The 27568-nt window shown below is 33.6% G+C and overlaps 1 protein-coding gene across 3 annotated transcripts in view; it reads right to left on the reverse strand.

The window, feature by feature from the left end:
- PHF14 (PHD finger protein 14) overlaps nt 1-27568 on the reverse strand; it is a 200271-nt gene that overhangs the window by 44975 nt on the left and 127728 nt on the right. The window contains exons 17-18 of one of the 3 annotated variants that reach the window (XM_082846593.1): nt 26305-26331; nt 25432-25549 (exon numbers count right to left, since the gene is read on the reverse strand). In XM_082846593.1, the coding sequence (XP_082702719.1) occupies nt 25432-25549; nt 26305-26331 (145 nt within the window). Of the gene's footprint in view, nt 1-25431; nt 25550-26304; nt 26335-27568 lie in introns of all 3 variants that reach the window. The other 2 variants (XM_082846592.1, XM_082846594.1) reach the window with 2 other exon arrangements.

Genomic DNA, 27568 nt, shown 5'->3' on the forward strand with positions numbered 1-27568 from the left:
TCTAAGAGACAAATTTTTCAGGAAACTGTTTGTACCAGAAGTAGTAATGAGGGACACTGATGAGGGAAGGAATAAAATCAAGTTCAGAGACTTAGAAGAGTATGTCAAGTGAAGACAGAGGTGGATTCCAGTGACAACAGACAAACCAGCACGTTTATGTGCAAGTACTCATATAACACGCATATAACACAAGAATGCGTTCAGTCTTTGACAAAGTTTAATCAGAGGACTATGTGTTGCTCTACCTAATCAATCACTGTGTACCCTTCCATAGTTTGAGTTTACTCATGATTTGCAAAATGATTTTAGACATCTATATTTTAGCACTAAACTTGTTTTTAATTACTGAACAGATTTAGTGACAATATAAAGTAATTTCTGAAGTGCTCAGTGATAGATTAATAAATGACTGTAAAAAGAGCACTGACACTAAACTAGTCATTGCTCTGCCATTAACTAGCTGTGTAAACCTGAGATTAACAAGAGGTTACTTCTGTGAGTCTTACTTCTCTTAACTATAAAATAAAGCACTTTGACCAGATAATATTTTTCAAATTATTTAATGCTACAAGTGGTAGTAAAATCAATTTAGTGGAGACTGATCATCATTTTTTAATGTAAAAACAAAAGAACAAAAATTATCAGCATGCTTTTTATTCTGTAAAATCTTTAGGTTATATGTAGCAAACTATATAAAATAAATCTCTGACTGAAAAAGCTTGTGAATCACTGGTCTAAATAATGTCTCCTCTCCTGACCCCTAACATCCTCTAAAGGGCAAACAGAACTTCGGTGGTTACAAATTCATGGTATAATATTTCTAACCCTTTATGATATGGTCTCCATCTACCCTCTCAACCACTTGCTTTGCATTAAAAACACATTAGCTGAAAAGACTACATTTTCTCCATTGAACTGCCTTTACTCCTTTGCCAAAGATTGGGTTATTACATATACATGGGTCTGTTTCTGGGCTGTCTATTCTGTTCCACTGGTCTATGTCTGTTCTTTTGCCTATACCACACTGCCTTGGTTACTGTAGCTTTATAGTAAGTCTTGAAATCAGATAGTTTCAGTCCTCCAACTTTGTTCTTCTCCTTCAATACTGTCTTAGCTATTCAAGGACTTACATCTTTCCATATAAACTTTAGATCTGTTTGTCAATATCAACAAAATAACTTGCTAGGAATCAGACTGGGTTTGCACTGAATCTATCGTTGAAGTTGGGAAGAACTGTCATCTTGAGAGAATCAAGTAAAGTCTTTCTATCTATGTACATGGAATATTTCTCCATTTGATTTTGATTTCTTTCCCCATTTGATATTGATTTATTTCTTTGTAGTTTTCCTCATATGGATCTTGTACATATTTTGTTAGATTTATATATAAGTATATGATTTTTTTTTTTTTTGGTGCTAAGGAAATTGGTATTGTGTTTTTAATTTCAAATTCCAATTGATCATTGCTGGATATAAAAAAGTAATTGACTTTTGAATATTAAAAATTGTATGTATATGTATAGCTGATTCACTTTGTTATACAGCAGAAACTAACACACCACTGTAAAGCAATTATACTCCAATAAAGATGTTAAGAAAAAAAAAGAAAAATTGGCATTAGTACACTTGGACATCCATGTGAAAAAAAGAAAAAAAAAAAGAGTCTACATACTGATCTTATACTTTTCACAAAAATTAACTCAAAATGGTTCAGAAACCTAAATGTAAAATGCAAAACTATAAAGTTCCTAGAAGAAACAAGAGAAGATCTAGCTGACCATGGATTTGACCATGACTTTTTAGATACAACAAAAGAACCACCCATGAGAGAAAAAAAATTAAGTTGAACTTCATTAAAATTAAAAACTTCTGAAACAAAAGCAACCTAAATGTCTATCAATGGATGAAGGGATAAAGAAGATGTGGCACATATATAGTGCAGGTTCCTCAATGGTAACAAATGTAACACTGAGGTGCGGGATGTCACAAGTGGGGGAGGTTGGCTGTGCATCTGTGGGAACAGGTGATACATGGAAACTCTCTGTATGGTCCACTCAATTTTGCTGTGAACCTAAAATGTAAAGGAAAAAAAAAATGAAAGAAAGAAAGAAATGAGCTATCAAGCCATGAAAAAACATGGAGAAAAATGTGTATTACTAAGTAAAAGAAGCCAATGTGAAAAGTCTATGTACTATGTAATTCCAACTATATGACATTCTGGAAAAGGCAAAAGTATGGAGACAGTAAAAAGATCTGTGACTGCCAGGAGTTTAGGAGGGAGGGATGGAGGGGCAAATAGGTGGAACACGAGGGATTTTTAGGCAGTGAAACTATCCTCTATGATACTGTAATGGTAGATATATGCTGTCACACATTTTTCAAAACCCACAGAATATACAACATAAAGAGTGAATCCTAATGTAAACTGTGGACATTAGTTAGTAATAATGTATTAATTGTCTCATTAATTGTAACAAATGTACCACACTAACGCAAGATGTTAATAACAGGGGAAACTATTACTACAGCTTCATATATTACAGGGGTGGGCGCAGGAATGAGGGGGCATATGGGGAACTCTGTACTTTCCACTCAATTTTTCTGTAAACCTAAAACTGCTCCAAAAATGTCTATTAAAAAAAACAAAAAGAAAAAAATTAAACATCTTAGCATTTATTATTAGTATAATTACTGCTTTTCAAATTATTATGCCGTTTCCCCAATACAAATTGTACACACACTCCTTCTCTCCAAGGATTCCCCCTATGCTGCTTCAAACACCGGAAAGGCCTTTGAAATATGGTAGCACATGGTAGCATTATACTTTCCTGGCCTCTTAACATTAGGTATAACTATATAATTAGGTATAACTATATAATTTGTATGGAGTTAAATGTGTCAATTTCCAGATATGATTTTAGAAGCCATTATATAATTTGCCATATTTCCTGCTACAGTGCCTTGGACCACAGATGTTGAAATAAAACTGCCATCAGCTTCGGTCCTCAAGTGACTATGATGTACAGAGTTGCTCTGTCAACCTGTATTGACATGTTACTTGCGTGAGAAATCAACTTGTGTTAGTTCACAGAAAATCTGGGATTTTTTTGTGTGTGCTGCTTAACCTAGCCTATCCTGACTTACATTCCTATCAAATCCAACCTAATTTTCATAATTCCATTCAGATGTCACATTATCCACAATCTTTTTGATTCTTGGATCTGAAAGCAATGTTTCTAGCCTTCTAATTCCCAGTAGTTTATCTGTACCTTCTAATGGCATTTAACACTTTAAATCTTGTATTAACACTTTAAATCCTATAATTATATCCATACATGCCTTATCTATCCTATAGAACATAGTTTTTTAAGGGTCAGATTTATGTCTAATTATTTTAGTACATCTCAAGCACCTAGCAGAGTATGTGGCATACCTTTTGAATACTACACAGATTTCTTTCAGTAAAATGAGGTTCTTATTGCAGATTATATTGGTAGGCCCATCAAGACAAAGAAAGTATCTGTATAAATAAAAGTTACTGTTTCTTATCAAATATTATGTTTCTTATCAAATGTTGTGTACAAAATATGAAATAGACATTTTCTTTCAGATTAGTTTTAAACTCTTAGACAACCCCAGTGTTCTTCATTCTGGAGGAGACAGTTTCCTTTTAATTTAAAACTATATCTCTATTCCAAGGAAATTTACTATAATCAATAGGTACTTTTGGTAGGTACAGTCAAATTCTGACTGATCTAGACAGAAACAATTCTAAGAAAGGATATTATTTTAAACTTGCTGAATAGATATTCTCTTATGTCTCTTATTGTAGGTCTTTTCTGCATATTTGGGTCATGGCTGGCAGAAATTTATGTTTCAGACATCCATCTGTTGTTCACCAAACAGCCTTGGGCATCTAAGGCAAAAACTAGAAGCTGTACCACTTCTACTGCCATTCAGCGAAATGAAAGTTTAAAAAATAATTTCAATCACAACAAATAGGAAACAGGCTAGCAGAGAAGAACTACCAGGAGCAATTTTAAATCTATCTCGGAAAAAAATTACGTGCAACATTCAGGTTCCTTGTCTTCAAGGAATTATGAAAAATATTCTTCTGCCATAAGAGTTTGCAGTTGGTAAAAAGAGCCTAGACATAAAAAGATGAATAACAATACAAAGAAACATCTACCAAATGTCAAATGAACAGTCTAGCAAAATGCAAAAGAATTTTAGTGTAGTCCTACGGATTGCTGGGAAAACTAGGTTTTAAGCTGAACATTCAATTAAACAAACAAAGAAGCATGACACCCTGATGATATCTGTAAAATGGAGAGGAAAGGAAGGAGGGAGGCAGGGAGAGAGAGAGACAGAGGAAGACCTGTCTGGAATATTAGCATGGGTCCAGATTATAGATAGCCTTGAAAGTCAGGGATAAAACTGTGATGTCTGTCTTACAGTAGTGGACAATGAAGAGCTCCTTCTTTGAGTTTTCTAACCTGGAAGGACATGCGAAAAGTGACCTTTCAAAAAGACTGATTTGGAAAACTCTGTAGGAGGGCTTAATGAAAATAGAAACTTAGATTCTGAAGAGAAAGATTTTGGGGATAAAGAACAAAAGTAAGTGACATTTTTTTTTTTCTTCTGAGAAAAGAAATGAGATGGAGGTATTTTGAAAGTAACAAAGGTTGAAGTAGGAAAAGTAACAAGGACTATTTCTAAGGTTGGGAGGAGATAAGATAAGGGTATGGCCCCTTTTTTCTCAGTGAAGACGGTCATCTAGAAAAAACGAGGGTGCTGTAAATACAACTGAGACTTGAGGTATGTGGCAAATATCTGAAGTAACTGCTCTAAGAAATCTGATCCAAGAGCTCATAAAAGACAGCAATGAGGCTTGGTTTAACTTAGGAGCCATAAAATTTGTAGTGAACCTAAGTCCATGAATTCCTCCAGTTATTTCTAGTCAGAAGGAAAAAAAAAATTGAGATGAAACAACACAGTGGATCCAGAGAAAGTTGAGAAATTATAACAGAGGGCTCTAATGTTTTTGAAAAGTATCCATTAAAATGCCAAATCGTAGCTTAAAAAGGGGGAGGGAGGCAAAATCAGAAAGAAGATGATGTCCTGGCGTCTTGAGGAAATGGTGGAAAGTATCTGAAAAAGTGGAAGAACTAAGAAAAAAGATGATGATCTGAGTCACGATGATTGGGTATATGACATTTTCACAGTAAAGGACTATTGGGTAGGTGACATTCTACCTCTCATAAACAGTCTAAAATTTCATTTTTAAAAGATATACACTGATAAAATACTTCAGAAAATATTTTCTTCAAAGCCTCACACACAAAAAGATTGGTCTGGTAATTCATCAAAGGAGAAAGAAGCGTGAAGAATGAGGAAAGGTGAGATTGGAGAGGATTTCTTTAACAGAGGTACTATAGAGGAAGTCCCTATATAAGAGAGTCTTTCTGAAAGTATTCAAAGTTTTTGTCCCCTAGAAGTTTCAGGGACACTGAGACTGGTTGGAGAGGCTTCTGAAGAGTACTCAGAGAACTTGTCCTCTAGGAGTTTTGAGGGACATAGAGTTGAGCTGGTGATGCATCTATATAGTTGAGCAGCAAAGATGAAGGGGGAATGACTGCTCTTCTAAGCTTACAGGGCAAGGGGTTGCATGTGCTTACCTTAAGACCAATGAGAAAGACACGTGAAAGAGAGCAAGACTCTGTTGTCTAGAAAGGGATCTGGGCCAAAGAGGACAGCCTAGTGGGAGTGGGGTGATGCCAATCAGAGAGGAGCCAAAAGGGACTTACGTTCAGAAAATGAGTTACAGGTAACCCACAATAGAACACATCTCTCACTTCAAGGGAACAACAGGTAGGAAAGCCCTAGCAATGAGAAATCACTAAAAACCCACAGAAGGAAGCAGGGACAAGAGTCAAACTCCAGTATGTGCCCCTTCCAAACTATAGATTTCCCAGTTTGAAGTAGGTCTGAGGTGGTGAGAGGAGAAGCTTTAAACTGGTTGAGAGACTGAAACCTTGATATTAAATTGGACTAGATTTTTGATATTGAAAAAGAAGACTATTAATACCTCAGAAGACTGGAAAACCCATGAGTCACTCGAAAAAAGAAAATCTATCAGAGCTTGTTTAAAGGCACAGGGATGAAAGAATTAAGTTGCTTTCTATGTGCATCTTGTCTTGAATTCAGGAAAAAAATTTACTTAGATCGGAATAAGAAAGGAAAATTAGTCTTTTTAAAATAGTAGTCTGGGACTTCCCTGGTGGTCCAGCGGTTAAGACTCCGTGCTCCCAATGCAGGTGGCCCAGGTTAGATCCCTGGTCAGGGAAGTAGATCTGGCATGTGGTCTCTTCCACAATTAAGAGCCCGCATGCCACAACTAAAAGATCCCATGTGCCACGACTAAGGATCTTGCGTGCCACAACTAAAGATCTGTGTCCGTGTGTAACTAAGATCCGGCACAGTCAAATAAATAAATAAATAAAGCGTATTAAAAAAACAGTAATTTGGATAGTCCTTAAAGCATTTAATATAGAGAACAGATAAGACCATTTCTATTGTCTCCTTTTATTTAAATTAATTTTGTTTAAAGGTGTAGGTTTCAGACTACAGGATTTTTTTTCCCCCTCAAATTGCCATGGAGAGTTTTAAAAAAAGGCAACTAATTGTATTTGGCCCTATTAGGAAGGTTCCTATCTTAGGGAAGCTTTTTACTGATGAAGGAACACAAATACACTTGATAAATATACAGAATGTCATGTTTCCAAATGCTGTTTTCATTAAGTCTGGGAAAAATGAGGAGGGGAGAAAGAGTAGGAAAGGAGAAAATTTGGGGATTTGGGAACAGCTAAATCATGAAGAAAGTTTACCTCACAGAAAAAATTAGATTCATGAGCAGTAGAACTCAAAAAGAAGCACTCAAAAAGAAATGGAGGATGAGATGGTACTTAATATAGTATTTATGCTGTAAACAGGTTAAAGCTTCCACATTGTCATTAAATGTCACAGGGAAAGGGTAGGAAAATGTCTAAATTATATACCACTTTTCTTTCTTTAAAGGAAAAAAGAAAGTTTTCTAAAAATATCTACTTCATTCACAATCCTAAGATGACATGAAGTGGGGAAAAATTGATTAATGATAACTAATCTAATGACTGGATGCTGGAATAAAGTTTGAATTGAGTAATTAAGTAATGATTTTTTGTTGGTGTGTGTATGTTGAAACCACTGCATTAAAATAAGAAAATAATGCTGAAACATCCCATGTTCATGACTTGCTTTAGACTATATATCTATGCTTTGGATCTGGTTCACAAATATCTGCTAATCTACATTTAAAAAACTGATTTTAGAAACAGAATTTACAGAATACCATCTGTCTTTAGAAGCTGAGAAAATAGTCCAGTCCCTCAGGAACACAAAAGTGAACTGATAAAATGCTTTGATGAAGTTTGAACTTTTCAAAGTGATTCTTAAAAAATTTAACCTCTATAAGCATACTTTAAAGAGTTTTCACACCAGCGAAGCAGATAATCATTTGTAGCCATTACTGAAGGTACATTTAACAAAAAACCAACTTAACTTCAATGACGATATAACACTACAACATAAACCTTTAAGAAACCTTCAGAGAAAACATTAAAATAGATTGCATCTTAGGTGACCAGAGTTTAAATTTAGCATATGGATATGGTCCAGAGGAAAAAAGAGAACAATATATTAAAGCTAGCTAAAATAATTTGTAGAAGTCTGAAATCACAAAAGAACGTAGATGGCTGAGCTAGGTCACAGGTGGAAATACGGTGGAATAAAAACAGTTACATATATGGATCTTTATCTGTCAAGGAGGAGGGAAACATTTTTTAACTTTTTTATAGGTGAGGAAATAATTTCATACTCTTTGGTATGAAAAGAACTAACCCAAATGAATCTAAAACTGCATGATAATTAGTATTTGATCCATTGACAGACAAGGTATTATTTTTGAATAAGAGGATTTTTTACTGCAAAATAATGCTAATACTGAAAAAAAAATATACAAAATCTTCCAGTTTATACATAAAGTGGCTGACACTGCACAAATCAGACTATTCTTAAACTATCTTTGCAAAGAGGTTGAATATGGTTGGTTTTAGTTTCTTTTTACAGTACAGGTTTTCAAAGCTTCACAACTCATGACAAACATTAGACGGTAATATTTGACTCGGCTAAAATACAATGCTTAATACCTAAATTAAAAAAAAATTCACTTCTAGATCCCTTTCCCTCACCTCCCTCCAAGTGCAACAGATTAGATTCTGCTGGGTCCACATAAATCATGTTGTCAAGCAGCAGCTCCCTAAGCAAAGACACATACTTCACTGAATTTTATAAAGAAAGGGCCTTGAGGAGTTATAGTCTATCTTTTAATACCTTACAGTAGTACCATCCTTAATTGATTCATGTAAGAATTACCTCCAGGATGTAGTCTCCTTATTCATTAAAAAGACCAAAATAGATCACACTTAACAATAAAAGTATTTTTCCTTTTCCTATTACTAGTAGTGTTTATTTATAATAGAAAAATTATCTGAGTTTCTACATGATGAAAATCTAAAATGGCTTCAGGACAAAATCTAATTTGAGAAGCTCCTGCAACAAGGAATAGAGAATTCCTATTTCAATATATGAAAAGTTTCTAAAATACAGGCTCTTGAATCAGGCAGATATGGGTTTGAATCACTGTTGTACCACTTACTAGCTGTGTAATGTTGAACTTCTTTGAACCTCATTTTTTTTAATCCACAGAGAAGAGATGAAGAACAGTAACTAACATAAAGACTATGGTGAGGATTAAATGAGTATACATTTTAAGTGCTTAGATAATGCTAGGCACATAGAGGTACTCAATAAATGTTAATTACTAATATTATTACTAGTAGTGAGGCAGGAGACAGATGGGCCCCAGTCTGAACAGCTGGAGTTTCTCCCCTGTGGACAGATACTCCAAAACAGCAGGAGCGAGAGAAGAGCTGAGCCCTGCCCAGATAACAGATAAAAGACCACATATTCCTCATTCTTGAAGTCAAGGAGACCTTCCCAACTATTCATGCACAGAAAGGCTCCTCCAAGGTCTAAAGGGGGCGTCACCTCATAGTAAGTGATGTCAGGTTACCCACAGACCTCTTCACTGGAATCCATCTTGGCTAAGAGATGCGCATGCACACATGGGAGGTTCCTGACATATACCAAATACGGACTCAGAACCAGGCAAATCAAGATGATTGGCCAAAGGAAACCCAGAAGAAATGCCCCATAAAAGTGATTCAAACTACCATGAGGGTGCAACTCACTCCCTCTGAGCCCACCCATGTGTCTATCCACAGGTACCCTTTTTCCTCCTAATAAACACTTTACTTGCTTCACTACTTTCCAACTCTATGTGGAAATTCATTTCTACACAGCTGATGCGCCAGGGCCTGGTCCCTGGCCACTGGTCTAGTGGCTAGGATTCAGCGCTCTCACTGCTGTGGCTTGACTTCAATCTCTGTCTGGGAACGAAAATCCTGCTTCAGGCCGCTGCTGCATGCCAAGGCCAACTGAGATCAGTAGGGTACTTTCTTATTTTTAAAATGTTCATTCTTTTGACCCAGAAATTACACTGAGTATATCTGAGCAAAAGAATATTGTATAGTACTTAAAAAATCTCATTAGAAAAGAGTATTTAACACTATAGAAAATTGTCATATAATGCAATTATATGAAAAAAAAGTATGTAACAGAATGTATAATATAATTGCCATTTTTAGAGAGGAGGTTGAGATAGAATATACCACTAAAATATGAGCAGAAATACAAATACATTTAGGTGCTATAATTGCAGGTAATTTAAAATTTTTTTTTTTTTTTGCAGTACGCAGGCCTCTCACTGCTGCAGCCTCTCCCGCCGCGGAGTACAGGCTCCGGACACACAGGCCCAGCGGCCATGGCTCACGGGCCCAGCCGCTCCACGGCATGTGGGATCCTCCCAGACCGGGGCACGAACCCGCGTCCCCTGCATCGGCAGGCAGATTCCCAACCACTGCACCAGCAGGGAAGCCCTTAAATATTTTTATCTTTTTAAAATTTTCCAAATATTCTACAATAACCATGTATTCCATTTCTAAGAAATTAAAAAACACACATGTAATTTTTTTCTGACTTCAAATTTCTCCAGAAAGGTAGAGTCAGAGAAAAGAAAAAAGGAGAAAAAAAGAGTAAGAAGCATTTTTTAAAGCAATATTTTATATAAAGGATATTAGTTTTATTACACTAAAAATTTGCTATTCTGAATTATTACTCTCTAGCTTTAAACAAAACTCAAATAGAGTCTGACACCTCGGTTATATCAATTTAATCATATCTCCACACTAATATCTCCCTTGGAGATCATGTTGTAATGTATTTTCCTAGTTAAGCAAATACTATTTAAGCTTTATAATAAAAGGAGACTAATAGACAGTAGAAATGGCCAACTAAAACTTATTAGTAAATTTATCACTACATGTCTTAATTATTAGACTAAAGGATAATATTTTAAAAGGCAGAAAGTCTCTCTCTTGATGAACATGAACTCAGAGAAAGTATATGGATCATTTAATCTTAAGTCCCAGGTTTTCTTGTAGCAAAACTGGTAGGGTAATGAGCAGGTACGGATGCTGTCACCTGCAGAGTGAGAAAAGACTGAAAACAGGCCAAAGAAGCTTATCAAAAAGACCAAAAAAAAAAGGTCTGCCAAGAAGGGAGAAAACCAGGAAGAGAACAGGTTCAATGAAGGCAAGGAAGGAGTTTATAAGGAGGAAGATGTTACCAACAGTATCAACAGCCACACAGAAGTAGAAAAAAGATGAAGCTGAGTAACTGAAGAAGATTGATGGGGACAAACTGAATCTATAGTTCAGAGAAGATCCTTCAGCTGTTGCTGGACAATTCCAGAACTTGGAAAGAAGAAAGGGAATATAGGATATCAGCAATCCAGAAATGCCATGGTACTGAACCTGAATCATATGTCATCAACCTACCTTGAACCTGCCTGTGGGGTTAAAAGAAAGTCCTATTAGAGAAGAGTAAAGTCTGAGAGTGAATGATATTCTGTAGTTACAATAAGTGAATACTTCAGTTAGAGACAAAACTATATGTAAGGAATTTAACAGAGATGAGGGTCACAGAAGTGGTTCTTTAATGTTAATAAGCATAATTGTCACCTGTGGTGCTTATAATAATGCTGATTCCTGGGTACCATTCCAGAGATACTGATTTAGCAGATCTTCATGGGCCTTCCAAGCTGCCTACTTAACAGAACTACTCTGGACGATCCTAGTGCAGTTGGTCTGTAGACTATACTTTGAGGAGAAATCACAGAAATCTGGGCTACGTAGATTGACAATTGATGAAAATCTCAAACTATGATGTAAATCAGAAGATCAAAAAAATTTTTTTGATAAATAAAACACAAGGAGAAATAAAGTGGTGTTCACCTAACCTATGAAAGTTAGTTACAGGTAGTTCATACGGTCCTGTCAGAATAAGAACTGAAGCTAACAATTTAATATAGAACAGGACTGGACTAAGATGGGGCTATGGGGCAGTGGGAGGATAGTGTGAACCAGTCTTATAATCTGCCTTACTTAGCATTCTACCAGCAGAAAATATGTTAAGAACAGCATATTTGATATTCCCAGAAAGGGATATTCCACTTTCAAAGTAACATAAACAAATTGAGAAATATATATGCTATGATTAAGGAAGTACATTATTAATGGTTTCTTCCACTGGGAATCAAGGGAGCAGGTGGCAGAGAGAGAGAGGTATGGGGTGTAAAGATAGGGTTCTAAAGAATTTACATGTATAAATCACTGCCCTTTAACTCTTACATATAAAGCACATATTGAGATTCTACATTTTTAAAAGAAAGACGTTAGTAGCACCTGAGAATGAGTACAAATTTCCTTATTTACTTAAGAATGAGGATTTCTCTTGGCACAAATGCTTGTAAGACATACTGAAGGCACATAATCACTTTATGGCATTCTAAATGTATTTACACAGTATGCCCTAAGAGCCAATTACCTTAATTTCCAGATTCCACAGGAATGTAAAGGTGCTAGCCCGTAACTTCCCACATTTCCATCCTTAAAAGTATTCAAACGTTTATACAATAAAAGGATGTGTTGCTTATATATATGCCTGTTCTCTAAAAGCTATTTGTTAGACTTGATGAATCTTCTGTTATCAAAAACTGTATACACATTGACAAAGTGAATTCATAAGTTATCTCAAAGCTGTCTTTCGTGGTTCACTACTTTTAAATTTTATTAACTTTTTATTTTCATTTCAGTTTCAAGTTTATAGTTTTCATGACCTTGACACAGAAATAATACCTCTCCTGTCTACGGGAAATTTCTTTGATATTTCTTCACCTATTAAAATAATGTCTGCAGTTAAAAACGAGTTTCCTTCCCTACAAGGGAACTTTTGCCTGTATCAGTTATGTCTTTTCCTATTAGTCAATACTTGGTAGAGCCAGTGGTTTAAATGTAATAGTAAACCTTTACTTTCTAAATATCATTCCTTCTACTTACAAAATAAACACATTAGTATATGATGAGTGCGATTCACAGAGCACCATAATTCTATATTTAATGCGAAACAGTCATTGCCATCAATATAAAAAATACCAACTATTTGCTAATGTTATACAATAAATTTAGAAGAAACACCTTATAGAATAGTATATAATTTTAAAAGTTTGGAGAGCTACAAGTGCCTTAGTTTAAAAATTGATTAAATATAAAAATAGCTTTCAATGCCTCTTAGCTCTACCAAGAAATTAAAACAAATGGACCTTTTCATGAATGAAAAAGTTAGACATGACCTTACTCTATTTAGTGTGAAACTCTGAAAGAGACAAGAAAGATTTTTACTTGGTATGTGTGAAGATAAAAAATAAAACACAGAAAACTGTTCTTCAGATTCCTTTTAAAAAACATTTTTTACATTTGAAAAATCAGAACATTATCACTGATTTTGAACTCTCCTCTCTGTGGCTAAAATTATTGCTTATTTATTTTTTTACTTTATTTATTAATTTTTAAATTTTTTTGGTCTGTGTTGTGTCTTCGTTGTTGCGCGTGGGCTTTCTCTAGTTGCGGTGAATGGGGGCTACTCTTCGTTGCACTGTGCGGGCTTCTCATTGTCATGGCAACTCTTGTTGCAGAGTACGGGCTCTAGGCGTGCGGGCTTCAGTAGCTGTGGCTCACTGGCTTAGTTGCTCTGCCCCCGCATGTGGGATCTTCCCAGGCCAGGGCTTGAACCCGTGTCCCCTGCATTGGCAGGCATATTCTTAACCACTGTGCCACCAGGAAAGCCCAATGATTGTTTATTTTTAAGAATAAGAAGATGTGTCATTTACTGAGTGCCTCTATTATTCTAAATATTGCCATTAAACCTTTCACAAATGAGCAACCTGAAACTCACTGAACTGAAGCAACTTGCTGAAAGTCACAAACATTGTAAATGGTTAATATCTGAACTCAGTTTGCTTCTTTTTCAAAGCTCATAAAGCTCTTTCCTCTGCATCACACTGCATACTTTGACTTTCTGTGCATTTTAAATTACTCAATATTCTTACTCAACAATGCCTCAGATTATAACTCCATAAATTTAATGGCAAATTTTTATGGAAAAAAGAAATATTATCACAAAGAAATAAACTACTTATAGATACACATCCTAATTTGAGAGATGTCAAAAAATGAGTGTCTTAAAATGTAACATAGCATAACACACTAACTCCTAATCTGTAGTTTCTTATTAACCTTGATAAGATTCTATCAGAAAATCAAGACTAAAATGCTTAAATATATTTGATTTCCGAAATCAATTTTATTAACTGAGTTCATACTTCTAATTTTCTTAGCTTAGATTTAAAGAAGACTAAGTTTTAGCAAAAGGGTACTTCTTAAACCACAATACGTAGGTCAGAAAGACAATTTTTTAAGAGATAAGTAATTCTACAAAATGATGAAATAGTAAAACTAAATGTTAAAATTAGAAGTAACTATCTAACATCTAGAATACATGAACTCTCACTCTGTTTTTTGAAGCTAGGATTTAAGTCATTCCTATCATTCAGGTGTTACTTTCACAACTCTGGGAATGGGCTCACTTAATTCAACTAAGACCATCTCTGCAACGAACAATGTCTCTCACACTCACATTACATATGAATACTAAAAATAATATGTTTACATAAATAATATATTCTACATTCCTTCTTGGTATATTATATAACCCCAAATTAGTATGTCAAATGTTGGGTTAATAAGGTAAAAATATTCTTATTAACTTTTTAAAAGCTGTAATGAAATATCCTTCAGCTTAGCCATCAGATTTTTAGTAGGTAACTTTTTCTCCAAAATAAAAATAAAAAGATAAATTTTTTAAACCAAAGGATAGTATGAAGTTAGTGAGCTCTAAAAGGTAGTCCGATATATGGCACCCTACGGTACTTTGATTATTTATCTCAGTTATGATTCAGTTTCTCATCATATGGTATTCCACAGCATGGTTTACAGCACGCTATGCAAACACATCAAGCCCACATGCCATCCGAATTAGAAAATGGCTTCGTTTTCCCAGTTTGTAGAAAGTGTAACTTAAAAGATGATGTGGTCTTTCCATTTTTTTCAAAATATTAATACAGAAAACATCTGTATAATTTTAGAGGTTCTAATCATTTTCTTTCTCTATAAATATTCTGAGATATATAAAAATGGACATCATAAACACTAACAAATTTTATCTGGAGGAAAGAAATTCTGTTTTTGAAAAGATTCTTAAGAAATACCTGACCATGACTTATTGCAGTATACCAGTGTGCTTAATGTGTATTGCACAGTCCCTATGAAAATTACCCTAGGTTAAAGAACTAACAGATCAGTGTAGATTCCAATTCTGTTATAAAGAATAACCATAAACAATGTTTTGTTGAAAATTGCGACTTGGCGAAATATTACCTAGAGACAGGGTTCAGAAACATGTCTAGGACAATCAAGTAAACAACTTTTTTGAGCAGGCAATAATGACAAAAAGTTCAGTTCACTACATAAACGTTCAATTTATACAAATAACACTTTTTTTTTTTTTAAAGCACAGTAGCATCTATAGTTAGTAGAATTGTTAATGGCTATTACTTTTTACTGAATTCACAAAACACTGTTACTAGTCTCAAAGTACAGCACTCTATTAGAAATTAAGACTTAAAAGACATTTATACAAACAATTTTGCCTGCCAGGAAAAGTGCTAGAGTAACCAGCAACAGCCAGACTTGGCCTAGGATAAGGTACAAGATCACCTGGAAGTGTTTGGGCTTTACACCTGTGGTGTAAAGCAAAGATGAAATCTAAAGTTTAAATATTTAACTATAGCCATCATCAAGGACAACCACACCATAGTTTTAATTCTCAGACTTTTCGTAAGTCTACAAACTACCAAAGATTTTCCTATGGGATTCTAATTTAGGATACTATATAAACAACTTTCCTCCAGACTTTACATAACTGTATCAGTAAAAAGGCAAATCAAAAAACTCAGTAAAGCTTGATAAAACATATTGTTATAACCTCTAATGTCACACAAGTCCTAGAAGAATACTGAATTAGGACAGTTAAGTGGTATAAGTTTTACCTGGAAATGACTTATCTGTCAACTATGCTAAATTTAGAAACTTAAAATCTAACCTAATGCCAGATAAAATCCCAGAGGTCAAATGAATAAAGTATTAAAAAGTCCTTTTTTATGGGTCAGTTATATGATTCAAATTTAAAAGAACTTTAAAGGATAATTCATTTTAATTTTATATTTTTTATAAATCTTCATAATACATAAAACTCAGACATTTAATTTCCAGTATCACCAGGTTCAATTAAATGTGCTTGTTTAATATTGTGGCAAGATACTCCTTGGAGAGATTGTTTTCTTCAGTTTTTAAAGAGGCAAAATTGTCAATGACTATTTTGCTCAATAGTAAGTATTTATATATGTCATTTGACACAAGCATTTCAGTTACAGAATTCTCGTTGCTCAATGCAAAAAAAATTGGAAAAATAGAACAAAAATTTTAAAAAAAATCAGACTTCCCTACTCAGGGATTTCTAATACAAATGATTACCAAAAAGTACCACACTTGCCTGAGCTGGTGTGTCATACATTTGTAGTGCCAGAAAATTTTCCATAAGAATTTAAATGAGATCTTCATGCATATGAAGTCAACTTATTACCACTCAAAAAGAGTACTATACTAGAAAGATCAAATAAGAGTGAACCAAATGGAGGTCTCCAAGCTAAGATAGCTCATCTTGTAGTATTCAGCCAATGACCTGTCATGTACACCTTTTGGCTTTTCACAAAACAGAACGTGAACAGGGACGAAAAGCTAGAATCATAACTGGCACAGTCACTGTAAAGTATATGATGTGTATTTAAATTCTCAGTGGCACCTGTGAATATATATCACTTGGATGATGTACTTTTAAAAGAAATATTTATAGTAATACCTGTTCATTTAACCATGCCAAAAGAAGTTATCTTCATTTGGGGTGTTTCAGTACACAGAAGATGTTGAGGTCTATATCAAGTATACCCTAGAAAAAAGAGAATAGTGAACTGTGCCCTATATTAATACAGAAAAAGAGGGAGAGGGCTCAGATCAATATAATTAGAAATAAGAAGTTACAACGGACAACAGAGAAAGATAAAGGATCACAAAAGACTACTACAAGCAACTATATGCTAATAAAATGGACAAATTCTTAGAAAGGTACAATCTCCCAAGACTGAACCAGGAAGAAATAGAAAATATGAACAGACCAATCACAAGTACTGAAATTGCAACCAGGATTAAAACCTCCCAACAAACAAAAGTCCAGGACCAGATGGCTTTACAGGCAAATTTTATCAAACATTTAGAGAAGAGTTAATGCCTATGCTTCTCAAACTATTCCAAAAAGTCTCAGAGGAAGGAACACTCCCAAACTAATTCTATGAGGCCACCAACACCGTGATACCAAAACCAGAAAAAGATACCACACACACACACAAAGAAAATTACAGGCCAATATCACTGATGAACATAGATGCAAAAATCCTCAACAAAATACTAGCAAACCAAATCCAACAATACATTAAAAGGATCATACACCATAATCAAGTGGGATTTATCCCAGGGATGCAAGGATTTGTCAATGTCTGTAAATCAATCAGTGTGATATACCACATCAACAAATTTAAGAATAAAAACCACATGACCATCTCAATAAATGCAGAAAAATCTGACAAAATTCAACACCGATTTAGGATAAAAACTCTCCAGGAAGTGGGCATAGAGGAAACATACCTCAACGTAATAAAGGCCATATATGACAAACTACAGCTAACATCATACTCAACGGTGAAAAGCTGAAAGCATTTTCTCTAAGATCAGGAACAAGACAAGGATTTCCACTCTTGCCACTTTTATTCAACATAATTTTGGAAGTCCTAGCTATGGCAATCAGAGAAGAAAAAGAAATAAAGGGAATCCAAATTGGAAAAGAAGAAGTAAAACTGTCACTGTTTGCAGATGACATGACACTATACATAGAAAATCATAAAGATGTCACCAGAAAACTACTAGAGCTCATCAATGAATTTGGTACAGTTGCAGGACACAAAATTAACACACAGAAATCTGTTGCATTTCTATACACTAACAACAAAAGATCAGAAAGAAATTAAAGAAACAATCCCATTTACAGTCACATCAAAAAGAATAAAATACTTAGGAAGAAACCTACAAAAGGAAGCAAAAGTTCTGTACTCTGAAAACTATAAGACGCTGATGAAAGAAATCAAAGATGACACAAACAGATGGAAAGATATACTGTGTTCTTGGATTGGAAGAATCATTACTGCCAAAATGGCTATACTACCCAAGGCAATCTACAGATTCAGTGCAATCCCTATCAAATTACCAATGGCATTTTTCACAGAACTAGAACAAAAATTTTTTTACAATTTGTATGGAAACACAAAAGACCCCAAAGAGACAAGGCAATCTTCGGAAAGGAAAATGGAGCTAGTGGAATCTGGCTACCTGACTGCAGACTATACTACAAAGCTACAGTCATCAAAACAGTATGGTACTGGCACAAAAACAGAAATATAGATCAATGGAACAGCATAGAAAGCCCAGAAGTAAATCCATGCACCTATGGTCAGTTAATCTAAGACAAAGGAGGCAAGACTATACAATGGAGAAAAAACAGCCTTTTCAATAAGTGGTGCTGGGAAAACTGAAGAGATACATGTAAACAAATGAAATTATAATATTCTTTAATACCATACACAAAAATAAACTCCAAATGCATTAAAGACCTAAATGTAAGACCAGATGCTACAAAACTCTTAAAGGATAATATAGGCAGACACTCTTTGACATAAATCACAGCAATATCTTTTTTGATCTGTCTCTCCTAGAGTAAGGGAAATAAAAATGAAAATAAACAAATAGAACCTAATCAAACTCAAATCTTTTGCACATCAAAGGAAACCATAAACAAAATAACAAAACCCACAGAATGGGAGAAAATATTTGCAAACAATGAGACTGACAAGGGATTAATCTCCAAAATTTACAAATAGTTCATGCAGTTGAATATCAAAAAAAAACAACCCAATCGAAATAACAGGCAGAATATGTAAATAGACAGTTCTCCAAGAAAACATACACATGGCCACTAGGCACATGAAAAGATGCTCAGCATCACTAATTATTAGAGAAATGCACATCAAAAGTACAATGAGGTACCACCACACACCAGTCAGTATGGCCATCATTAAAAAGTCTACAAATAACAGGGACTTCCCTGGTGGCTAAGTGGTTAAGAATCACCTGTCAATGCAGGGGACACGGGTTCAAGCCTTGGTCTGGGAAGATCTCACATGCCACAGAGCAACTAAGCCCATGTGCCACAACTACTGAGGCTGCACTCTAGAGCCCATGAGCCACAACTACTGAAGCCTGCATGCCTACAGCCCATGCTCCGCAACAAGAGAAGCCACTGCAATGAGAAGCCTGCTCACCGCAACGAAGAGTAGCCCCCACCTGCCACAACTAGAAAAAGCCCACATACAGAAACGAAGACCCAATGCAGCCAAAAACAAATAAATACATACATTTATTTAAAAAAAGTCTACAAATAACGAATGCTGGAGTAGGTGTGGAGAAAAGGGAACCCTCCTACACTGTTGGTGGGAATGTAAATTGGTACAACCTCTATGGAAAACAGTACGGAGGTTCCTCAGAAAACTAAAAATAGAATTACCATATGATCCAGAAATCTCACTCCTGGGCATATATCCAGACAAAACTATAATTCAAAAAGATATACGCACCCCAATGTTCATTGCTGCACTATTTATGATAGCCAAGAAATGGAAGCAACCTAAATGTCCATCGACAGAGGAATGGATAAAGAAGATGTGGTGCATATACACAATGGAATATTACTCAGCCATTAAAAAGAATGAAATAATGCCATTTGCAGCAACATGGATGGACCTGGAGATTATCGTATTAAGTGAAGTAAGTCAGACAGAGAAAGACAAATATCATATGATATCACTTATATGCAAAATCTAAAAAAAAAATGATACAAACAAACTTATTTACAAAATAGAAACAGACTCAGAGAATGGACTTATGGTTACCGGGGGGAAGGGCTGGCGGAAGGTATAGTTAGGGACTTTGGGATTGACATGTACACACTGCTATATTTAAAATAGGCAACCAACAAGGACCTACTGTATAGCACAGGAAACTCTGCTCAATACTCTAATAACCTAAATGGGCAAAGAATTTTTAAAAGAATAAATACATGTATATAAATAACTGAATTACTTTGCCCTACACCTGAAACTAACACAACATTGTTTATCAACTCTACTCCAAAATAAAATAAAAATTTAAAACAAATATAATATTAAGTCTATATCTTATATTTAAGTATACAACATAATTTTAAAGTATCAGTTTGTTGAAATTTGCCTAGGGTTATATGCCTTGTGCATATTTGTTTTAAAATTGCAAAAACATTCATTTTTAGCTTAAAAACTTTTTAATAACTGAACTATTTTTAAAATACATAAAACAATGGTTCTTATTCCTGACCGCTCATTAAAATAATTTTAGAAGCTTGTAAAAAATAAAAATGTCTGTCTTCAATCCCTCTCTCTCCCCTCCTTCCTGAACAATTCAATCTAAAAGCCTTCAGGTTATGGCAAGCAAAGAAGGTGTCCATGCAGCAGGGGAATGGAGGGTGATAGGAGATTAGATTTACGTCAGGGGATTAATCTTCTAATATATATCAAGGATAATGGGAGCCAGTTTTCAGTGAGGGAGTTATAAATAAGAAAAGGGAAAAAACCAGAATGGTTTCCAATATCTATGAAGACAAAGAAAAGTAAATGTGTATGTCTATGAATGTACATCCATACATCTAGTCCTTGGCTATGTCTACTGAGAAGACCTAAGAGAAGCAACATCCCAGTAACAATGAGCACATCTAGTACCATGATCTTAGTTTCTAAATACCATTTTCCACTAAAAGGGAAGCAGAGCTCCTTGGAGAAATCACTGGTTCCAGGAGTAGGGGAAGGGAAAGACCAAGTTGAGCCTAGAACACCTTTAGTAAGGAAGCACTCAAATATTTCTGGGATCCATATGAAAAGAACACAGAAGCCAGCCTGAAGTGGCTCTCATTAGCCAAATTTGTGACAATTCAAACATCAAAATAAATAATGATAATAACCAATATAAACCACTGAAAACAGAAAATGAAAGTCTGATAAGGAATAGGATATTTACACAGTCTCAAGGTTCTTCCCTACAAATTACTTATTAATAAGAAAGGGGAAGAGAATGGAGAAGACTTGCAGAGAACTCCTCAGTCAAGTGATTAAAGTTAACATCACCATTTATGGTTCATATTGAAATCATGTGTCACCTGATAGAATGCATACTGCATCACATCTGTGGTATTTTTATCAGAGATGCATAAAATAAATCTAACCACAAGAAAAGATCATAAAAATGCAAAGTAAAAGACATTCTACAAAATAAGTGCCCTGTAATCTTCAAAAGTGGCAATGAAATGACAGTCAAGGAAAGACTAAGGGACTTTCCAGATTAAAGACTGAAGAAACATAAAAATTAAATGCAATGAATGATTCTGTATTGGATCATTTTGCTATTAAGGACATTACTGGGACAAATAGCAAACCTTGAATGAGGTCTGAGGATTAGACGGTAACAGTGTATCAATGTTAATTTCCTGATTTTGTCAGTTATATTCTGGATATGTAGGAGGATGAGAAAACACTGACAAATGTAAAGCAGTGGTGTGTCAAAAAGACTTTCAGGAAGATTACTCTAGTAGCAGTGTGGGACTATGATCTCCAAACACTTTTGTTGATGTACCCCAATACTAAAACATTTTAAATACATACCTTAATAAGTATATATGTGTGAAGTTATATACCTATTCTACAGCAGTAACCTGTTACATTAGAAAACACACTCAGACACAGAAATTAAAATGGGATGCTATATAGAATTAATTTAATTAGTCATTTGTCTATCTCCTGAGGTACAAACACTTATTTTGAAGGAACCTAGTGAAGAGTCTGGTAGACTTATTTAGATAGCCTCTAAAATAGGAGGAACTGGTAGAATGAGGAAAAGATGAGGCACCGAATCAAGGCAGTAACAGTGGAGAAAAGGAGCAAAGAGTAAACCGGAGAAATATTTAAGGAAGAACACTTTTACAGGACTCAGCAAGTGATTTTCTATTTGGGACAGGATGAAGAAGACCTGAAGATGATTCCAGGTATTTGGCTTAGGAGAATGGATGAAAGTAAAGATGAAAGAAAAAATAAAAGATGGGTGAGGTGGAGGAGAAAGAATAAAATACATTGCTTTTCCAGGCATATAGCATTCATTTGTAACAGTATTTTCACAACACAGTAAAGAGCAAGAGAAAAAAAACTAATGCATGGTGATCAGTAGCAATGAACTAGCCCCACTGAATAAAAACATAGCACACTGTCTTGGACAGCTGCTGCCTTAGTCAAGTATCTTTGAAGCATAGCCTATGGGAGAAAGTATATTTTGTGCATGTGTTTGTATGTGTGTAGATCTGTGTCTCTGTGTGTGTTACATGTAATGTATATATCTGAATCCATGTAGCTGGTCATTTTTCATGAAACCTAAAGTGACTACCTAGGTTTATGAAGGATTGATAATGCAGAGAAAGTCTTATCATGCCATACTTTGTGGGTCTGGGTAGAATAAAAGTCATTCTATATACAAATATTGAATCATTATGTTGTATATCTGAAACTAACATAATAAGTCAATTATATCTCAACTAAAATATCATTCTACTGTTAGCTAAATTGTTATGAAATAAATATCATTAATTTATTATCATTAATTGCATATTATTAATTTAATATAGTATATTTTATCTTTCATGAGCTAAAGCTTAATATGGATTGAGATATGATGAATCTTGTTAGACTTTTGTGGAATTTCTATACTTTCTATAATTAAAAGCAATAGGCAGGATTAGCGACAGAAGATTTTTGCTCTCATAAAGGTCACAGCAAAAAAACCCATTACTTGAAAGACAAAGTCATATATCAATACATTATGCTGCTCAGAGTATACATGGCAATATTTTAGAGTTTCCCCTGGTATGCAAAATTTGGAGACAATGTCAACAGTTAAATAATATTTAAAGTGCAATGCATTTTCAAGTACATTTTCAACTACACACCCATACCATACATAATCTAAAATTCTAAGCAAAATAAATAATTTATTACTTGGGAGTCAAATTTTTATAATAAAAGTTAAGACTTCTTGGACTTAATAATCCTGACTACCATAAAGAAAGAAAGTTGGATATATATTTTATGGCTATAACAATTTTATATTCACTTTTCTCCACCTAAGTTTATTGGCAACTGATTCCTTTCTCCTGGAAATAACTACTTCTACCTTAGCTTTTCATACTATTAAAATAAATGAACATGGCATATATACTTAGTATTACCTAAAAAATACCATTCCACCAAAGCAAATAGAGCAGAATGAAGGATAAGCAAAATATATTAACTTTTATTGTGGATTTCTTTTAGGCCCCAAAATGATACTAATTTTCTTGACTCAGGTATTAATAATATACTGCTTTCTGAATTTAAAAGCTTCTGCAGCAATTTACTGAATTAAAAAGCATGACATTATCTATCAATGTTTTCTTCTTGGGACCCAATACTAGCAAACACCTTACAAGAGAAAATGTAAACAGAAATTTACTTGTCAGGAATAAAGTTTTCAAAGTGAGCAAAACAGAGTTGATGTAACACAAGTATTCAAGGGAATGAATTAATTTTCCTTAACTTTCAGCTTAACTATTATATTAAGCTTAATTTTTCATTAGAAAAAAGAAATGTGTAATATTCATCTTGATATGATAAAAATACAAATCCATTTCACTGCTGTAATCCTTACAATAAACTGCTGTGACATTCGTCAGTTAGATACCATATTTGGATATTTTAAAAGTCTTGGCTGTTTATATCTGGGATTCATTCAATCACAAGTCAAACAGAGTACAATGCAACTTTTCTAACAATGTGCCTTCCTAATGGATTTCCATTCTGAGTCCAAAGATCTTATTCTCTGGTAGACAGGGAAAATCAAAATACAAGAACATCTCAATGGCTACTGGCATGCACCTACTGCACTTACAAAATATTCATTTTGTATATTCCCAACATATGTGAAATGTCCTCTTGCATTTTCAATGTTCATTAACAAAATTACTATATAACTTAACAAAGGCACTCTGCAGTTAATACAATGCTACATATTTACAGTAGTATAAAACCTTTTCAAAAGAATGTACACAAAAAGGCTTATTTATAAATGCAATAAATCTTTTTTTCAAAAATTGCTTTCCTAATTGCTTTTTGAGGGTAGAAGAAAACCCCAAACAAAAAACACACTTAGAAAAATTATATTATACCATAAAGAGTCCCATAAGACAACTATTTAAAATCTATAGTACACCATTATTTTTTTCTCATTTAAATACAATTTCTGGAAAACATTTTTTAATTATGTAATAAAAGTTTTTGATATTAAATACGCTCCCTCTTAAATCTGGGTCTTAATAAAATAACTGTAAAATAATTTTTGGTATTGTATAGTTTCAAACCTTGAGCAAAAATGCTTGATTATTAAATAAAATGCATAAGATTCTATATTAATAATCATTATACAGATTTGTAAAATTTTTAATAAATTTGGTTATTTAAAAAACCCTTTAAATAGCTTTTTTTTTTCCTATAGCCAAATGCTTTTCTGCAGTTTTTAATAAATAAACTTTACAGATGGCTTCTGTGGTAAGCTGGAATAAATCATTTTAACTGATAAAAAGAATATTTTTGATTCCATGATCAGACAGGAATTCAGTATCAATTTTAATTCACTCTAGGAAAAACAAATGCACTTAAGTGGTATTTAGGAGAGATGGCTTGAGGTCCACAGTACAATAGACAGTTAACTTCTGTTGTCTATTTAAAGAAGAATAATTTGATTAACCCACAGGTGACCATATTGTCTTAGTTCAAATATATTTAATATTTCTGTCAAATAAGTCAAAGCATCAGGGGTCCAGCTATTTACTCACACACTTTAAAAAAGCATATAATAATCTTAAAATGTCAATCGTCACAATTTAAGGTTATAAGATTGATATTCAAAAGATTTCAATAGTTTATTATTGGAGATAAACTACGAAACAACCTTATTAGATATTTCATCCTTTCTACTTATCTAAAATAATTACCAGAAAAAATTTTTAGGATATAAAAACTAGTTTTCTCAAAGAGCAAACCTTATAGAACATTCACAATATACCTACTATATCTTAAGATGAGTCATCTGTAAAATTAAATTGGATTTTATTGGTTATTCCCTAGGGGTGGTAACTTAGCAGAGGGTGACTAGCTACTAGAGAACTATTTAACATGCTACAGTAATATGGAGAATACACGAAACAGCTAAAATATTTCATAGAGAAAATTTATATAAGTCAGTAGAGCTCTTTACTCCTTAATTTAAGGGCAATAAAATCATCAAGGCAATATATTCTTAAAGTGCATAGAGTAAATTGTTGGTCCTTCATATTCCAATTCTCCTTAAAGTTAGGAAGCCATTGGTGAGATACAGAAAAGCTATCAAAATAAAGGGAAACAACACTTTTTCTTATAAGTTTCTCCCCTTACCTTAGAAGATGAAGAATCACACTCCTGACATATCCATCCATAGCCTGTTTGTTTAGGAGACTTTTTCAAAGGAGGATCCAAACAACCAAAATGGTAGCACAGTCTACATTCATCACACCTGCAGGGTAAACAGATTTATACTATATTTAATAATATTAAAAAACACTTTTTTTCAGAGAAAAACAGCAAACTACCGTATATTTCAACTGTAACACTGTTAATTCTATCCTTAGCTGACAAGATTATTAAATTGTTTATGAAAAAGACAATCTAAACCTGAAATAAATGCTTTAGGAAAAACAGAATACCAAAACAATAAAATAAACAAAACAAATATCATTCAGAACATTTTGATAGTAGAAATGTTAACAGCATAGGAATAAATTTATGTGTATAACCCTATGTGTTCAAAACTAACAAACATTAACATTTTCAATTTTGAACTTCAATAATAATCACTTGCCCATTAGATGGTTTTAAAACGAATATAAGATACATATAATTCAAGATTATGAATTCAATCTAATATATTGTGATTATTTAAAAAAACTTTTAAATCTAATGAATTCTACTAGGCTACACTAAGCTTAATTCTATACAATTGATATACCTCATCACTCTCTTTCTCTAAGTTAAGGTAGATTGTAAATACAATTTCTAATGTGTATAGCATGCTAACATAATCTACAGCAAATAAAAACCATTCTAAGAAGTTTATTTTCTAAAATATAAATTTTCTCAAAAATTTACCTGTCACTTTCAGTGCAATTGGTTTTTCAAAGTACCTCTTAGTACATTTTAAAGCTTATTAACAAATGTTTTGATAGTGTCTTTGCCACCTATGATGTACAAAATCTAAGAAAACTATCATACCTATTCTTCGTTTCAGACAATCTCATCCTGCTGACAATGAAGAAAGATCTGTATTATTTCAGTGTTTTTTAAAAAGAATTTTGCATCAGTTGGAATAACAAGACCAAAATTTAACAACAAATAACAAAGATGTATACATTTTATAGAAAGGGTTATATTCCTCTTATTCTTTGTGCTATTTTTTGTAAGTTAAAAAAATAATACTTTCTCCAAACCAATCTGTCACATTCTCTTTATATATACTCTTACTGATTTAAACTTAAAAGTTGAGGAATCCATAACTAAGAAAGCAAGGAGAATATTTTATAGGACATATATTACTTAAAGTACAAAATTACTCTTAAATAACTTTTATTAGAAAAAAAGGAGGAGTTATTGTGATAAACAACATGCAAAGAAAAGCAATTTATTTTCACAATAAAGGGAACTATAAATCTACATTTATAGTAAAAATTTCATGTCATTCTATAAAACCCAATCTCCCAAAGACCCATTTCAGAAATCAAAAGTTTCAGAAAGTTTAGCAACTTAGCTAAGTTATTCAGGTATACAGAAGTTTAAAACACAATTATATATCTTAAGTTTAGGCACTCCTTCCTCTACAACTTCCTTCTCATAAACCAAATAAACTTATGTACTTTTCCAAAAACCTTCACTTAGACTCAAGAGATGGACTTGAATAAAAATGTTTACTATAATAATTCTAGCTATACAAAAAAATCAAATCAAATAGTAATAACAAACAGTAATTTATTTACTGTGCCAATATTATAAATAAACCATCCAAAAATATATTTAAAAGCACTTAAACTGTTTAAATACCTGTTGTTCTAGTATTAAGAAAAAATAATAGATAATATATAGCTAACATAAAACATTACATAAAACTAAATGGCAAGCCCACAAAATTTTGTTCTTCTCAATTCAACTTATTTACCCTTCAATAGTTAAAATTCCAATTACATTAAACACATAGTTAGAGGACCCTTCAGCGTATAAGCATTTATGAGTTATGAGAAGGTTGAGATTTCTAGTTAGCTGAGGGCGTAGTCCTTCAAGCATGGAAAATAGTATTTCAGTCATCTTTAATGGGAAATTTAAAGAGAATCACATTCTTTGCTTCATCAAGAAAATCCATTAAATATAATTTACTCTATCTTTATCATTCCAGGGTCACAAGTATGAGTAATAGATGCTGCTACATGTCTAACAATGTGACAGCCTTTTGTGTTTGGACATGAATATCATCAGTCTGCTGTTCTGT

The sequence above is a fragment of the Leucopleurus acutus genome (assembly GCF_964270905.1).
Source record: "Leucopleurus acutus genome assembly, chromosome: 9".
Classification (NCBI taxonomy): Eukaryota; Metazoa; Chordata; class Mammalia; order Artiodactyla; family Delphinidae; genus Leucopleurus; species Leucopleurus acutus.